At 47.4% G+C, this 17409-nt stretch overlaps 1 protein-coding gene across 4 annotated transcripts in view; it reads left to right on the top strand.

The window, feature by feature from the left end:
* NCAPG2 (non-SMC condensin II complex subunit G2) overlaps positions 1 to 16497 on the top strand; it is a 56798-nt gene extending 40301 nt beyond the window's left edge. For all 4 annotated transcript variants that reach the window (XM_037131964.2, XM_053671871.1, XM_037131962.2 and 1 more), the window contains exons 23-28: positions 925 to 1109; positions 2328 to 2468; positions 6655 to 6758; positions 7561 to 7661; positions 9276 to 9375; positions 16112 to 16497. In XM_037131964.2, the coding sequence (XP_036987859.1) occupies positions 925 to 1109; positions 2328 to 2468; positions 6655 to 6758; positions 7561 to 7661; positions 9276 to 9375; positions 16112 to 16163 (683 nt within the window). In that variant the 3' untranslated portion in view covers positions 16164 to 16497. The remainder of the gene's footprint in view (positions 1 to 924; positions 1110 to 2327; positions 2469 to 6654; positions 6759 to 7560; positions 7662 to 9275; positions 9376 to 16111) is intronic.
* Positions 16498 to 17409: the final 912 nt, after the last annotated feature.

The raw sequence follows: 17409 nt of genomic DNA, 5'->3' as shown, positions 1-17409 counted from the left end.
CTGTCCTGTGGCTGCGGTGGCTGCAAGAACAGATTCTCCTTTTTCCATGGCCCTATACTCTCTCCACGCCGGCTGCTTCGAGGCTGTTGGCCCTTTTCTTGCAAGGGCTCAGCGTCCCCTCTGGCCTGCTCCACCGAGGTGGCTCACCTATGTGGACAGTGTGTGCCCTCTGGCCGCCTTTTAAATAGTAGAACTGATTAGTTTCTTGAAAGTTTCTACTGTATTTGCAAGGACTTTAGAAACTTTATGGATTCTGGTGGTGCCAGAGAGTTCTTGAAGAGTAAACACCACTGGAACACAGCTCTTTATTTTATTTACTTTAGCACATAAACTTGGGTTTGGGCTTAGCTTCTCATCTGTCTTGAGAGAGCTTGCAATATTTAAAACGGGGGTGAACGGACGATCTCTAGGGAGTTGCAGGGTTAGACTCACACATGGACAACATCGTCCCACATCAGCATAGCACCGTGTGGGGCGGGCTTCGGAAGAGGAAGTTAACCCGCACACTGCGGAGCAACATTAGAAATGGAGCGGAGTCGGCCTGTGTGTCTGTTAGAGCGTGTTTGCAGAGCTCCCGGGCTGTCGTCCTGGGCTGGTGCTGATGAGCCAGCGCTGACGAGCTGCACCGATTCGGTGTCTCTGAGCCTCTCCAGTCCGGAATCAGAGGCACCGCATATCCATGTGTGCCGTGAGCCCGGTTCTCAGTGCGTGAGTCAGAGGCACTGCGATCGAAGCTATTGGTTTTATATCAAAAGGGACAGGTTTTATTTATGTTAAAGTTTACATTAATCTGTTCAACCTGGTATTGGCGTCCAGTAACTACCTCTTTAAAGTTAGCTTAAACACATATGTTAAGTGAAAATGTATAATGATGTCAACCAAGTTATTTGATGAGAGAGCTGATTTTTCCAATTTTCTTTCTAGTGAAAGGATTCTTTTATGTGTCATTACTCCTTGGCATTCTGAAAGAGATAACTGGAAGTTCCTTGAAGCAGAAAACAGATTCAGACGATGTGGGAACGCTGTTTGATATGGTCCAGAAGGTCTTTCAGAAAATGTTGGAGTGTATGGCTTGGAGCTTTAGGAAGCAGCCAGAAGAAGGCCTGCGGGTACTCACTTCCTCACAGGGCGGTCGTTAGATGTCAGGGGACATGCTCAGCTGACGGGCAGGGAACCTGGAGTGGGCCTGCTCACGTGCAGGCTGTCGGGGGTGGAGTGGCACAGTATAGGGGTGACCACCAGGTGCCAGCCTGCAGGTGTGCTTGCCAACCCACACAGCATGGCACACTGGCCTGCGACACGCTAATATTGCACCTGGGTGGCAGGTAGGGGTGGGCCAGGAGCCCAGGTTGAGTGTCGGCTTTGGGCCAGGCATTCCTGCATGGAGGTCACAGGCCAGCAGGGGGAGCACCCCATCCAGCAGGGCAGGTGGCAGTGAGTTGCAGAAGGCTCCTCAGTACTCAGTTATGACACAAAGTTTTCCAAATGTAACACATTTTTGAGAACGCTAATTTTGATTACTGTAATGACAAGACTTCCCTGATGAAATGCTAATTTTTGCCTAGCTCACCCTCCCCACGAATGCCAAGCTCCTCTGGTTGAACATGAGGCACAGAGCAGATGGGCCCCCAGCTCCCTTTGCTGACTGGGGGTCGAGTGACCCAGGTGCCAGGTTTGCTTGGCTCCTTGGACCATCTTGTCATTGGAGAGGCCATTGCTTTCAAGTAGTGGTTAAAAACAGCAATGAGCTATTTTGTCTTTAATGAAGGATTTTAAAAATTCCTACATGGGAGGAGGTTTATGAAATGTTGAAATTTCCCCTTTTTTTGTTCTTAGCCGACAGAGGTAATTGAAGGTTAGTGGGTGTAGTTTTCCTAGCCTAGTCCCTGTGAGTTGCTTGAAACATCTGTTTTTGACGAGCAGTTCGTGTGTCTGGTCTGTCTGCACAGCTCAGTGGGGCCCAGCCCTGCACGTTCTCCCCAGGTCTGTCCTCACTGGCTGAGCAGCGGCATCAGAGCACGAGGGCGACATCCCCTTGGTGTCAGTGATGCTTCTTCACCTGTTCTTTCTGTCCTGATTAACAACTTGTGTTCTTAGAGATTTTGTCTCCACACTGGGGCCAACAATGGTGGGCAGGCGATTGTGAGTGGGCGTCCAGCCCGTCTGCCATCTCCCTGCCATGGTGCTTAGCGGTGTGAGTCAGCAGCAGGAAGGGGCAGCTGGAAAGGGCAGGAGAATGAGCGACCACTGCCCTGGGGAAGGGCGGCTGGCACGTCCCTGCTCCAGGGCCTGCTGCCCACCACCCACTGCCGGTATCTCTCTCATAGCTCCTGTACTCCGTCCAGACCCCTCTGCTCGAGTTCATAACAGCGGTGCAGTCGTGGCACACGCACACGCCTGTTCACCACGGCGTGCTCTCCACTCTGATGGCCGCCTCTGTCGTCGAGATAAGTCACCGGCTGCGAAAGGTAAAGTTCGTGGTCCTGCATTTCTGTGTGTCTTGTTGACTGCACCAGGTGCTCTTTCTGCCAGTAATGCTTTTTGTGTTTCAACAAGTATTTGAAGAACTCAGTTTGGTGGGGGCTCTGCTTCTCCAGCTGCTGGACCCCACTGGTGGTCTGTATTTTATTTTAGAGTCGTGTGACTAGGAATATAAGTGAAGGATGTTGTCATTCTTGATTAAAAGCAAACAAGTCCTTCCTTTGTGAACATTTCTTTTTGCTATGTGTTAGAGATTTAAGTGAGCTGATAACATTTCTTAAGATTCCTCTCTGCTGATGAGGTGACTGTCATGGAGTGTGGTGGGCAGGTGCAGGGCTTCTGACACGTGGTTGGGGTCACGCACGTGTGCACCTGCCCTGAGGTGGCAGGAGTGTGAGCACAGGAAACCCAAGCTCTGAAAGCAGCTGGACACGTAACATGTCGTTTCCTCTCAATAGCCTGTTTTATTGATTAGCCCACCAGGTGCTGCAAAATCGTCATGATCAGGCTGACACCTGAACTGGGAATGAGAAGTGCTGTTTTTCCATGTGGGGTCCGTGGGGTGTCAAGGGAGGCACAAAACGGGGACTGAGGAGGTAGATTTCCTCGGCAACAGGAGATGCGATCTGACAGGGACTGCCACTGACAGATAAAAACGTAGATGTATGTTATGTAGATTTTATTTTAAGTCCTGGATTAAAAAAGTTAACTGAATTTAAATCATTAATAGAATTTAAGGCCCTCCTTAAAACTTGAAGGGAGGCCCTGGCTGGTATAGCTCAGTGGATTGAGCACAGGCCTGCGAACCAAAAGAGCGCGGTTCGATTCCCCATCAGGGCACATGCCTGCGTTGCAGGCCAGTTCCCAGCAGGGGATGCACCAGAAGCAACCATACATTGATATTTTTCTCTTTCTCTCCTTCCCTTCCCTTCTAAAGATAAATAAATAAAATTTTTAAAAAAACTTGAAGGGAGGTCATTTGGTTTAAGAAAGTAATTGCTAGATTATACATAGAATAAGGACTGGAACTTACTTCCTCCAGTGCTAAATAGTCACCATGGTAAATAAATCAATGATGGCCTGTGGGCGGAACCTCACCTGCCCTCTGCTTTTATAAGTAGTTATTTTGGAGAACACCCACCCCATTCTGGACATCTTGTCAGTAGCAGCTCTGTGCTGCGAGGGCAGAGGTGAATAGGTATGAGGATCATGTGGCCGCAGAGCTGAAGGTGCACCGTTTACCGACCACTTGAGAGAAGTTTGCTGGACTCCTGTCGCGTGAACTTACTAATGGTGTCTGTCTGGCTGTGCTTGGTGCAGGGCAGCACTGTGGCTTTTCTGTCTGTGTGTCTGGCATCTCTCCTGTGAGGCACAGCCACCCCAAGGCTCGAGTCTTCCCAAGGGTGGATCTCTGTCTGTGCGGTGCACTGGAACAGGAAGTGGTGCTACAGCATGGGGAGGGCCCCGCAGAGCAGACACGGGGGGGCTGGTCGGGAGTGCTGACTGGTCAGCGCATGAGAGGGGTTCCCCGAGGCAGGCAGAGGCAGTGGTGGGCCACACTTCACATGGGGTTCATCACCGATAGCAGGCAGCCTTGAACTCACAAGGTGCTGGCAGAGGACAGAGGCCTGGCAGGGACCCCTCAGGGTGCAGACCAGTGGTTCTCACTGCCCCTCCAGGGGACACTGGCTGGGTCTGCCGTGTTCTCATTTGCATAGCCAGGGAGGGAGCTGTCACCCAGGACCCTGTGGGTTGCAGGGCACCTGCATAGCCAGGGGTTCTCCTGTTCAAAATGTCAGTAAGTTCAAAATAGGGAAAACCAGATTGGGGCTAACAGGACGAATTGAATTTGTTTAACATATAAGACATTGTCTACAGAAGATGACATCAAATTAAAGTGTATCTGGAGACTTCCGCCAAGATGGAGGCATAGGTGGGAACATTGTGCCTTCTCGCACAACCAAGTTTAAAAACAAAAAAGTTTTAGCAACAAAAATGCAGCTAAACCACAGAAAATTGAACTATATGGAAGTCTGACAACAAGGAACCCTTCAGCCAAACCAGTAAGAGGGGCAGAGCCAGCAGCAGAGTGGGGTCGGGCAGGGAAGATCCACCGGACCGACCCGGGCGTGTGACCCAGGCGCACTGGCAGCCGTGGGCGGCTCCCAGGTATGGAGTAGCAGGCGGACCTACTGAGGGCACAAGGTGGTGGACCCACTGGTCACACATTCGCTCACAGATAAACCGGTGAAGGAGTAAGCAGTGAGACGGACTACGCAGGCCCCAGCGGTGGGAAGTGGCAGAGAGAACCACTATTGTCCCTCTCTGACCCCGCCCCCACATACAGCGTCACAAACCAGTGACCTGTGTGGCCCCGCACTGGTGAACACTTAAGGCTCCTCTCCTCATACGTAACAAGGCACGAACAGATCAATACATGGCTCAAGAACAACTCAGAGCCCCAGAGCCGATAAATCTAAGCAACTAAGAAATAGCCAAACTTTCCAGTTCAAAACACTGGTGATCAGGATGCTCATAGAACTGGTTGATTTTAGTCACAAATTAGAGGAACATATGAAGGCTAAACTAATTGAAATGAATGGAATTGCACAGGAAACCAATAGTAATGGAAAGGAAACTGGAACTCAAATCAAAGGAGTGGACCAGAAGGAAGAAAAAAATGACCAAATAGAAAAGGATGAAGAAACAAGAATTCAAAAAAATGAGGAGAGGCTTGGGAACCTTCAGGACATCTTTAAACATTCCAACATCCGAATTATAGGGGTACCAGAAGGGGAAGAGGAACAGCCACGAGTGGAAAACTCATTTGAACAAATAATAAAGGAGAACTTCCCCAATCTGGCAAAGGAAATAGATTTCCAGGAAATCCAGGAAGCTCAGCGAGTACCAAAGAAGTTGGACCCAAGAAAGAACACACCAAGGCACATCATAATTACATCAGCCAAGATTAAAATGAAGGAGAGAATCCTAGAAGCAGCAAGAGATAAGGGGACATATGAAGTCACCTACAAAGGAGTTCCCATCAGACTGTCAGCTGATTTCTCAAAAGAGACCTTACAGGCAAGAAGGGGCTGGAAAGAAGTATTCCAAGTCATGAAATCCAAAGACCTACAACCAAGATTGCTCTATCCAGCAAAGCTTTCCTTTAGAATGGAAGGGCAGATAAAGTGCTTCTCAGATAAGATTAAATTCAAGGAGTTCATCATCACCAAGCCCTTATTATATGAAATGTTAAAGAGACTTATCTAAAAACAAAAGAAGATAAAAAACATGAACAGTGAAAGGACAGCAAACTCACAGTTATTAAGAACCATACCTAAAACAAAAGCAAACTAAGAGGACAGCTAGATCAGGAGTGAACCACACAAATGAAGATCACATGGAGGGTTAACAACAGGGGACTGGGAGAAGGAGAAGAGGGGAGAAGGTATAGAAAATAAGCAGCATAAGCCCTGGCTGGTGTAGCTCAGTGGATTGAGCGCGGGCCTGCGAGCCAGACAATCGCGGTTCGAATCCCAGTCAGGGCACAGACAGGGGTTGCAGGCCGGTTCCCTGCAGGCCAGTTCCCAGCAGGGGATGCACAAAAGGCAACCATACATTGATGTTTCTCTCCCTCTCTCCTTCCCTTCCCCTCTAAAGATAAATAAAATTTTAAAAAAAATAACCAAAATTTAAAAAAAAGAAAAGAAAAGAAGCAGCATAGACAGTAGGTAGAAAATAGACTGGGGGGGAGGGCCAGAATAGTAGGGAATCTAAAGAACTTGAGACACGTGGTCATAAACTAAAAGGGAGGAATGGTGGGGGAATGGGTATGCAGGGTAGAGGGGAAAGAAGGGAAATAGAACAACTGTAATGGCATAATCAATAAAATATATTTTAAAAATTATTCCTTAAAAAAAATAAAGTGTATCTGACAGAAGGCTTGTTGAGTGACATTATCTTTTTTATTTGCTTTAACTAAATAAGACATCCTGTATATGGTAATAGATTAATTAAAGTTTTTGTAGAAATTTCAATGGTTAGTGAAGTCATTCTTTCGAGTTTCTGAAAAGCTTTTCTCAAGTGTTGAAGAAAATCCAAAGCTATGTAAAATAAGTTTATAAGTCTCAGTCTCTGTTGATAAATTACTGATTTGAAATTACTTCGTTCTAGGTTTCTGATGTAGAAGAGCTCACCCCCCCCGAGTGTCTTTCAGATCTGCCCCCGTTTTCAAGGTGTTTGATAGGAATAATCATGAAATCTCCAAGTGTGGTCAGGTAATAACTTTTTACTACCCTGATTCTCTTGTTGTGGCTGTAAACACTCAGATTTTTCTCCATTCCTTTTACTCACAGAATTTCTCAGAGCGGTGGGTTTTTTCTATGACAAAATATTCCACAGAATAATCTCTCCTTTTATCAGTGATTAAAAATATTTACATTATACTTATAGAGCCTTCCTGGGACTGTATAAGTATAGATAAAGTAGGACTTTTCTAATTTTCTGTAAAATATATTCACCCAAATCTCTGGTTACGCTTCTCATAACTAAAATTCAGTGAGAGGGAAACATTTAAAGTGTTCACGTAGTAAAACACTTCCTACTGTGTAAGCTCCCAGAACTTGACTGGGTGAGACACCAATCTGGCTTTCGTTGGACACACAGCTTGCATGCATCTTTGCAGCCCATAGGTCACTGGCCTGAAGTCCTAGGTGTGTGACGTATTTATTATACAGGACTGATTATTTAAAGAAAGAATAGTCTTGCAGGTACCTGGTACCTGTGAGACTTTAATGGCAGATAAGTTCAATGGAAAGTTTAAATAGTATCATTTTAGCAGCTGTGAATTATCTTTCAGTAACACATTAAGTTTTTGTTGTGTGTGTCGTGAGTAGCCTCCTTCACTTGACCAGAAGCCCCGTTCCGATTCGAGTGTCTCACCTGTGTGGTTTGACAGCACTCACGTGGAAAACACGGGCACTGGACTTCGCGTGGTTGATGAATCTGACCTGCATTTGTCTTTCAGTAAAGAGTTTGAATGTATACTCCTGAGTAATTTCAGATGTTTATTTTTTGCAGGTCATTTTTAGATGAGTTAAAGGCATGTGTTACTACTGACGATATTGAAGGAATTGTGTGTCTCACGGCTGTCATGCATATTATTTTGGTTATTAATAAAGGTTGGTTAAATTTCTCTTATGTTGTCTGGGCTGTGGCTGGGTCTCCCCAGTCAGAACTGTTAGGAACAGCTGGAACCTCAGCTCATCCGTGTTGCACGGGCCCCTGCTCTGTCACTGGTCTGTATGGCTCCCTCTGCTTGATGAGCTTCACTAGCCAGTAACCCCCTGGCCTGAGCTTCTTAACGCTCCTTTGTCACCTTTCCACACTGGACCCACTACGTGTCCCCCCTGTGCCTCAGAATTGAATTTTTCTGTGCATTGGTCATTTATTACCCATGTTTAAAAATCTGAATGTATTTTTGCTATTGACGGCATGTTTTGGTGTTGATATTTAATCTATCTGCTGATTTGCTCAAGCCTTACCCTTGCCTGTTGTGAATATCCTGGCCAGTTGAAATGATGCTGGGAAAGTGCCTGGAGATGCCTTCCAACACTTTCCGCAGTGGACAGTACAGTGATGTCCTACAGACAGACTACTGGACCTGTGTTTTTGTTCAGTTTTAATAATGTTGAAATCATTTTCTAAGCTAATGTGTCGTACATAGAGTGCTGTTATTATATATGTAGAAACAAGCTCTCCCCACAAGCCTAAAGCATCTACGTCTGCAGTCTCATAACAGTGCTTTGTAATCAGTTTGCCTGGGGCAGGCCTCAGGAAGCCGCCCCACAGCGAACGCCCCAGTGGGGATCTGGGGAGATCTGGGGGTCGGCAGCACTCGAGTGGGGGTGTGGATGGAGAGTGGGTTGCTGGCGAGCACCTGGTATTTAATAGGTATTTAAATATTGGGTTGGCCAAAAATATGTTTTTTTACATAGAATATACAGCACATACTATATGTTCACCAATAACTTTATTGGTTTGAATATTTTGAGTGTGTTGGCTGTCTCCCGTGTGGTAGAACATTGATTGTTCTCAGTTACTCTCCCAATTTGATCACTATCAGCTTCAAATGGTCTGTCTGACTTGTGGAGCATCATCCAGTGAGAAATCTGCACAAAACCTCACAAAACTGCTTTTGACTTGTTCAATCAGTCACAGCACCTTCATGTGCTACTACACAAATTGTTTTTTGCGTTTTAGTTGCATTTTTACCTTTCTTGAAATAATAAAGCATGATATGCCAAAAATGTTGCATATTTATTCCATCTTCAATATTAAAATGGCTGCACAAAAACTTGCCAATTTTGATAAGTTCTTTTTGTAACACACGCTGAAACAAAAGTGTTTCGGATGAAGTTAAAGACAACTAAGTGCTACTAAAGCCATCCTATGGAAAATACCAAACAAACTTCGTAGCCAGCCCAGTGTTTGCCTGCCAGGTGGTAATGGCACTGTGGTGCCTGTCATTTCAATGGAGGCACAGGTGAGCGTGCACTTGCTGATGGACAGATGCAGGGTGCATGCATCGGAGCTCTGCCCCAGAGCCGTGAGGGGCTTCATCAGCACTCGGCCCTTGCTTCCCTGGGAGGGGACCATTGCTGTCCGTGCTCAGTGAGGGGTCAGCACTGAGGCACAGTGGGGAGGCTTCGTCAGACTGGGCTGTGCCTGCATCGGTGGCAGGGTGGTGTGTCTTGTGTGGTCACACTAAAACCATTTTTCTGCCTTTAATACAGGTAAACATAAAAGTCCAAAAGTGAGGGAGGTTGCAGCCACTGTTCACAGAAAACTAAAGAAGTTCATGGAGATAACTTTGGAGGAGGACAGCATGGAAAGGTAAAGCACCGGCTCTGCCGCAGGGTGACGATCCTACAAGAGCTCGTTGTTCTGTGGGTGCGGTTTACCACACGTGCCCACTTCTGCTGCTTCCAGCCAGAGAGTCAGAAAACGGGGTTGCAAGAGCAGAGGCATCTTGTGAGCAAAACCCTGCAACATACATCTAATTTAGCTCTACGTCTGTCTTCAAAGACAAACAGAATTTCATTTGCACACTATTACTCTAGAAAAGTAAGGGCATGCAAACTTACTTTAGATGGTTTTAAACTAGACAGATTATTTTTGATGGTTTGCTGTGTTTTTGAAACCATGGACATTCTTGAGGTAGTTACCCTCCCATGAGTGTGCACATGGGGGATGAGAAGGTCTCTCCAGAGACTGCAGAAATACGTGTGCTCGCTCCTTGGTGGGGGCTGGGGATGTGGTCGCTGGGCTCCTTCTCTGGCTGTGCATTCTTGCTACTGTGCCTGGTTTGTTAGGCGCTATGTCTGACTCTCAGACCAGCTGCAGAAATAGTGTTTTTTCCTGCTGTTTTGCGAACTGATGTATCACAGAGCTCTGAACTAGGTGATCAGTTTTATATATGCCCGGGAGACTAGCCACTTTCTCCTTTGGAGAAAGGCTTTCAAAATCCCAAATTGCTAACTAATGAATGAAAACAGTTTGGTTTCTTTCTTCCCCTTTTCTTGCCTTATCCCATTAGCTGGGGCTTTGTGCATGATGCTGAGAAGGATGGCGAGAGGGGATGCTTCCCAGGTTCCTGATCTCAGTGAGAAAGCTTTCCCTTTCTCACCACTGAGGACGAGATCAGCTGTAGGGTTTTGTTCACATTCTGTGTCCAGCTGAAAAGCCCTACTCCTTTCCAAGTTCATGGGTTTTTGTTATGAATGGGTACTGGATTTTATCAAATAGCTGTTTTTGCATCTAGTCATATGCTTATAGAATTTTTCTTTAGCCTGTGGATGTAATGGGTTACATTAATTGGGTATCAGATGTCAAACCAGCCTTATATACTTCAGATAAATCCCACTTGGTCGTGGTGTGTAATTTTTTATGCATTGTTGGATTCAATTTGGTAATATTTTGTTGAGTGTTTTGCATCTGTGTTCATGAGAGAGGTTGGTCTATAGTTTTCTTGTGATGTATTTGGTGTCGGGGTGGGGGGGCGGTGCTGGCCAACCATTTAGAAAGGGTTCTCTGAGATAGTGGAGAATTGCTGTAGCTCCTTCCTTAAATACTTAATAGAATTCACTGGAACCCATGTGGGCCTAGTGCTTCCTGCTTTGGAAAGTCATTCATTTTTCAATGTTTAAATAGGTAATAGGCCTATTCAGATTGTCTGTCCTCTCATGTGAGCTGTGTCTTCCAGGGGTGCAGTCCCTCCCATCTGGGCTCTCAGACTTGGGGGCAGAGTTCTCAGTTCGTCCTCATTACCCCTTGACTGTCCGTGGGGTCTTGGAGATGCCCTGCTTTTGGTTCCGATGTTGGTGATTTGAGCCCTCTTTTATTTTCTTAGTTACCCTGTCTAGCAGCTTATCAGTCTCATTGACCTTGTCAAAGAACTAGCTTTTAGTTTCATTGATTTCCTATTTTTAATCTTTTTGATTTCTGATGTAATTTTTATTCTTTTCTTTTGCCTGCTTTGGATTCGTTTTGCTCTTTCTCTAATTTCCTAAGACAGAAGACCTAGAGGATTGGGTTTCGATTTTCTTCTTTTCTAATCTGCATGCAGTACCAGAGATTTCCCTCCACACACGACTTTCACTGTGTCCCACGAACTCCAATAAGTTGTGTTTTCATTGTCATTTAGTTTGAAGTATTTTTTAATTTCTCTTGAGATTGTTTCTTTGACCCATGTGTTACTTTAGAAGTGTATTTAATCTCCACATGTGGTAGGATTTTCCAGCACTGATTTCTGGTCAGCAGACATTGTCGCAGCGATGGTGCTATTGAGTCCACACCTGTCCTTACTGGTGCTCTGCCTGCTGGACCTGTCCATCTCTGATAGGCGGGTTTGTCAATTTTGTGGTCATGATATTGGGCATATTGCGTATGAATTTAGAACTGCTATGTGTCCTTGATGAATTGACCCTTTTGTTTTTATGCAGCATCTCTTTTTTATTCTGTTAGTGCTTCCCTGTAAAGTCCATTTGTCAGATACTAAGTCAAGTGCACCAGCCTCCTGGTGAGCATTTGACTTGAGAGCTTGTGGCATTCTGCTCAGGAGGCAGAAACCACACAGTGACTGGACAGGCAGGCCCAGCGTCAGGAATCCTTACTGGGGCATTGGTGTCACAGATTATTGACTAGTAGGGTTAAGGCCGACTCTCCAGCAAAGAGCAGTGAGGAGCATCCCCACCAGTAGGTCTGATGCACACCAGGCCTGAGGCCCACTCCCTGGATGGACAAGCCCTGAGGCCCTGGGAGGACTCACTGGGCATCCTGTCCCTGGGAGCCAGCACTGGAGTCCTCTTCCACATCCTGCTTGGGTCAGAGAGTTGCCAGCTGGACAGCACCCCCTGAGGTCTCGTGGGGGCGGTGGCCCCTGGGAACCCATGTGTTCCGCAGGGATCAGGCCGGGAAGAGAAAACCCCACTGTCCAGGCTAAGCCCTGTGCCTCAAGGAGGCCTTGGGCTGGGCACTGGAGTGGGGCACTGGGACCTCCTTGGTTGTGAGCTAAGGAAACACGTTCAGTTTTACACTTTATTCTAAAAACTACCAAGTATTTTGCAACTGTATATGTGAAGGGGAAACCCAAAGAGTGGAGCTTTCATGAAATTGTTTTATTTCTAGACAATGTGGTGAAGAGGGAAGTGGCCTTCTCATTTGGAGATAACTGAGGAGTGTTTGTATATTTCAGGAAACACATGGCAGCGTAAATATCTTCACCAGGCACGGATACTAACTGTGGCCATCAAAATGCCAGCTGTGGAAATGATAAGTTATCTTCACAGGGTGTCAGTCTCAAGTCCAGGCACTTCAGGAGATTTCTGTGCTAGAAATAACATTTGCAAGGACAGTGTTGGGGATGCAGAGTGGTGTGTCCTGTTCTGAAGACACGAGGAAGGAGGGACCCTTGCTCCTTGCTAGGGTTCTCTTCCATTTCCACTTGTAGAGTGTCGAGGCAATCATATGAGTGTGTTAGTTATTGACACATGGAGAGGAAAAAGGCCTCAGAAGTTCAAAACTCACACCAATAAACACTCCTCTGGAAGGAAAAGGATTTTAACAGAATTTAAGTATAGGCTGTATAACGTTCTTTGCTCTATTGTTTCAACAACTGTGTGGCTAAGTTAATGCACAGGTGGGAAAAAGAGTTCTTCCCTTTAAAGAGAAAACATCCAAGAAAATGAATAGGTGGGGATTGTGAAACACTGGCTTCTCTCTTAAACATGCAAGAAGCACAGTGTCCAAAAAGCAACCTGATGGAAGGTGAACACTAAGATTTAAGACTGTATTCGGGAATACTGACTTAATGTTGGAGTAAAGATGTTAAGGCAGGTTAGCACCTTGAAGTCTCAGGGAGCCCTGGGTCCATTAGTACTACAGACCCCAGAGTAGATGCCAGCACTTCCTTAGTGCGCAGACTTGCCTTCTCTGCAGCAGGGCTAGTGTTTTGTCAGCTGGTCTGCAGGGTACCGAGTACAGACGCTGCCACACCGCCTCACTGGCACGGCACCCCAGGAACTGGACATGTTTTCTCAGGGGTGCTGTGCAGGTGCTGGCGTCAGTCTGTGTGTGTTTTCCTCAGTGGTTTGTGAGTGGCAGCAGGGTTATGATCAGAGATTGTAGAAGTAGAAGTGTTCTTAAGGGTCATGTCGCCGTGTGAATTTCTCTCACGGGGCCCGTGAGCCGTGCCCAAGTTGCGGGTGTTCGCCACTGTCACTCGAGTGTGTGCAGCCCCAGCCTTGGTCTGTCTCTCCACCTGGAGGCAAGCAGTGCTCCCTGAACAAGCGAGCTCTTTCTGCTGTCAAGTATGGATGGACAATATGATGTTATTCTGCTGTTTGTAATTTTAATGGTCTTTTTTTTTAATGGGTTTGGGGCTGCCTGCTTTTCACAGCTCATTTGTATGCGTGTCCATTGTCACCAAGCCTGCACGTCATGTAAATAAGAGCGCTCCTCCATCAGTACGCTTGTCGTTGCTCGCCCTGGGTCCCCCTGGAGCCGTGGCTGTGTGGGGTGTTCTCAGCATGTGAGTGCAGCCTGCTGTGGGCCTGGAGCATCTTGTGGAAACCGGCTTCTGGCCTGTGTAGAGACAGTTAGACTCAGTGGGTGAACACGTCACCAAGTTCAAAGGTCTTGTCACACACGAGAAGAAGGTGGCCCAGGGTTGAATTTGTCTGAGGTTTGCCTGTTCCAGCTCTTACATCTCATTCACTTTGTCCTTTAATAATACTCATTTCTTTGGTCTACATATTACATTCAACGCAGGTAATAGGAGCATAATAAGTATTAGAATAGCTGGATGTTTTTAGTCTGCGGCCCTTTGGGTAGTTAGAAGCCTGGGTTTAAACCCACCTCTGCCCTAATCCACCTTTTGGTCTTGGGCCATTTGGCCCTCGGGCCTTGGCGGCCCAGGGGCCATGGCACTGGAGGCCTGTGGGGGTTGACTCAATGCCAGTCTGGACTCAGGTCAGCTCAGACAGCTCATTACTTTATAGTTGACAGCACTTTTGTCAAGGGGACCTAGTGTTTTTCTCTTAAGTATTTTTAAATTTAGGCTCACTTAAGGAGATAATGGTTTGGAGATAAATTTAAAGTTTGGGGGTGAGATCCTGGGGTGTGTGTGACTCCCATGTGTCCTGCTCCTGAGTATGGCAGAGGGTGCGCCCTCGTGACTGCCCTGGTCTCTCTGGGCCCTAAGAAGCTGACCCAGTGGGCGAGGTCTTCTCTGTTGCTGAGGCCGTGGGACCAGAGAGTGATGGGGTCTCTTTAGGGGCAGAGGCCCTGCTTGCTGGTATGGTGGCAGCTTCCCCATCTCTCCTCCCCACAAGTGTCCACAGGGCACAGATAAGAACCACTACACACAGGGTGGCCCAGTACACAGGAACAGTCAGAGCACCCACTGATACAGGAGTAATGGGGGCCAGCCAGGCCATTGATAGTGAGTCTTTCAAGAAGAAATCACTTGTAGCCCCAAAAACGTGATCTAGAACTAAACCCTTGACTGAAAATGTCACCAGCACACAGGAGAGAAGCCACTGTTGAGATTCAGATCGTAGATGATCTAAGGGACGGTGCCAGAGGAGCATCTCAGAGCAGACACCAGTGAAGAGGAGTCACGGAGGCAAAGACCAGGAGAACAGACCTGAGATGGGCACTAATTCAACAAACGATAGGAGAAAGTTTCCCAGAACTGAAGAAGTGTGTGATTTTAAAGATATTGGTTGAAGTATCTCTAGATGTGTGCCGGCCCCAGGCAGGCTGCTCATCGCATGTCGAAACCGAACGTGTGACAGTGAGTCTGAGCCGCGCTGTGGCCAGAGTACAGCGTGCGCCCCAGTGTCTGGGGTGGCGGGGCCGAGACCTGAGGATGTGACAGCAGTGTGCGTCTATTGGTCACTACAGGTGGTGTGTGTTGGGCGTATTGGCCTAAGTCAGGGGTGTCAAACCCACCTTCGCCGGGGGCCACATTCAGAGGGCCAAGCGTAACTTAGGACTGTATAAATGTGGCTACTCTTGAATAGTTAAGCAAGAGCTCAGCGCTGCTGCCAGGTAGAGACATGGCAGGGGGCCAGATTCGGCCCATGGGCCTTGTGTTTGCCACCTGTGGCCTAAGTGAAATACATTATTAAGATGATGGATTTCACCTGGTCCTTTCATTCTCTTCTAATGTAGCCACTAGGAAATTCAGGTACGCATGTGCTCGTATCAACACCAGACAGGGCTGTTCTGGGCGATGAGGTGGGTTGCGTCCCTTAGGAACAGGACCCTGGGACGCTGATTGAAGAGACGTCATTTGGCATAGAGATTGGCACTTATATCTAAGAAGGAACTGAGAGGTTAGCCGGCCCATGTACCCTCTGAGAGGAGTGCTGGGCACCCTCGCGGCGTTACTGGGGACGAGAAGGAGGGCAGCAGGGTGGAACTGAGCTTGTAACTATGCATGTGAGTCTCGCTGAGAAGGAAGACACAATAGCGTCTGCCCAGTGAGGGCTCTTGACCTAGGTGCCTGCAGCCGAGTTCAGACAAAGTCCCAGAACAGGAAACATGGTGGGGCAGGCAGGGGAGTGGGGAGTGAGGTGTGTCTGAAGGTCTTGGGACTGAGCCAGGGGGCAAGTGTCCAGATAAGAGTGTGACCTTGTGTGGAAGGGAAGAGCTCATGCTGTGGGTGCCAGAGAGGGAACTGCACACATCGTGGTCGCATTGGCTGTGGCCCTGAGTAGTGGTGCAGAGCCTCACAGATGAGAGCGAAGCACGCAGTCGGAACCTGGCCAGTGAGCATGTCTTTCATTCATGCAGAGGGGTTCTGGGGGCCCTGAGCTGCTGGTTGTGGGGACGGTGGTGACTGCTCCCTTGCTGACGGCTCGTCCACGAGTCACGTATCCACTCAGACACAGCAGTTTCCTTCTCTGCTTATGTGCGAGGACAGTCCGTGAGATGGTGATGGGTTGCTTCTACTTCCTTTTTAAGTGTGTTCAGTTGCAAATCATTTTTAGATGTGTGAAAATGTGTGTTTGGATAATTTGGTTACTTATTTCTGTAGCCAATTCTTTCTTTTCTTGTGTTTCAGATTTCTCTACGAATCATCATCAAGAACTTTGGGAGCATTTTTGAATTCATAACAGAGCCAACATCTTTGATTATGTAAAAATAGAGAAAAGGAATTTACAGAAAATGAATGTGTATTTTCCTAGTGTTTTTAATGTTAATACCCCATATATTAGAGAAGGTGGGATTTATTTGGGGAAGGTATGAGTAGGAAGCTCAAACTTTCTTAATTGTTTGCCCAGTGCCTGCAAAATAATATATTTAACGTAAAGGACTCCAGAAACCCATGGTGCAAAGTAAAGGAAAGACACCTTTCTAGCAAACCTGGCGGTTTTAAAAATGACTTTTATATATATGTAATATTGCTTGTAAATGGCAATAAAGCAATGATGGTGCCTGTCTGTATAATTTAAAAATACTAGTCTGAGTTCTTCCTTTTCAGAACAAGGGTTGCATTCTTGGGGAACTGTCTCCTACCAGGAGAAGGTGCAGCGGCTGAGGTCACAGCCGTGCAAGGGGAGGCTGCACGCAGGGCCCTGGAGCTGCCTCCCTGAGGTTGAGACAAGCCCCGTGGCTACAAATGTGAGCCCTTCAATCTGAGGCTGAACTACCGATATGTTATCTTTTCTTCCTGAGAGCTGTCACAGTGCCCACAGACTTCTGTCCCACTGCACCCGCCCAGGTTACCAGGAAGTCTCCCCATTCATCCCTGAACCCTGTTGTCCACAGGTCCTGTATCATGCTGGTCAGCATCCTGGGGCTTAGGAGGCCACCCAGAGACAGATGGGAAGTGAGTTCCTCAGTCACGTGCTCATTCTATCTTCAGCTCCCTGGCAAAAGAGTAAAGCAGCGCCCAGTTTTCAGGGCCTCTGTTTCTCCAAGAAGTTGAATGGACTGCTCTCGTGCCATCCCCATTAGCAGGCCGCAGCCAGTCTGTGCAGAGACCTTGGGTGTGCTGGTTCAAGGCAAACAGCAAAGCACTGGGTCCTGTCGGTGGGAGAGCTTTTGATCTGGGGCCTCATAAAACTGGCAGACCTCCAAGTCCTGAGGGTTCCTGGGGATTGCTTCTCAGGTAGGCCAGGCCAGCTTCCATATGTCCACATAGCCCACCAGGCAACACACAGACCCTGCCACTGTGGGGTCTCACTGGCTGGTGGCCTTGGTTGGCCGTGTGATGTGCTCTGGCCAAGGCACCAGGTGAGTGAGGCTGCTGAGTACAAGCTGGTCTCATGTGCACACGACATCGTTGCCATGTTTTCTCCAAGACCCTCAGAACACTGGGACCCCAGCCTGGTCTCTGAAATTCCAGGGAAGTTGCTG

This window comes from Artibeus jamaicensis, unplaced genomic scaffold (assembly GCF_021234435.1).
Source record: "Artibeus jamaicensis isolate MK-2021 breed Jamaican fruit bat unplaced genomic scaffold, CSHL_Jam_final contig_718, whole genome shotgun sequence".
Lineage (NCBI taxonomy): Eukaryota > Metazoa > Chordata > Mammalia > Chiroptera > Phyllostomidae > Artibeus > Artibeus jamaicensis.
The sequence above is the reverse complement of the archived record's forward strand: the minus strand, read 5'-3'. Positions and strand labels throughout refer to the sequence as shown.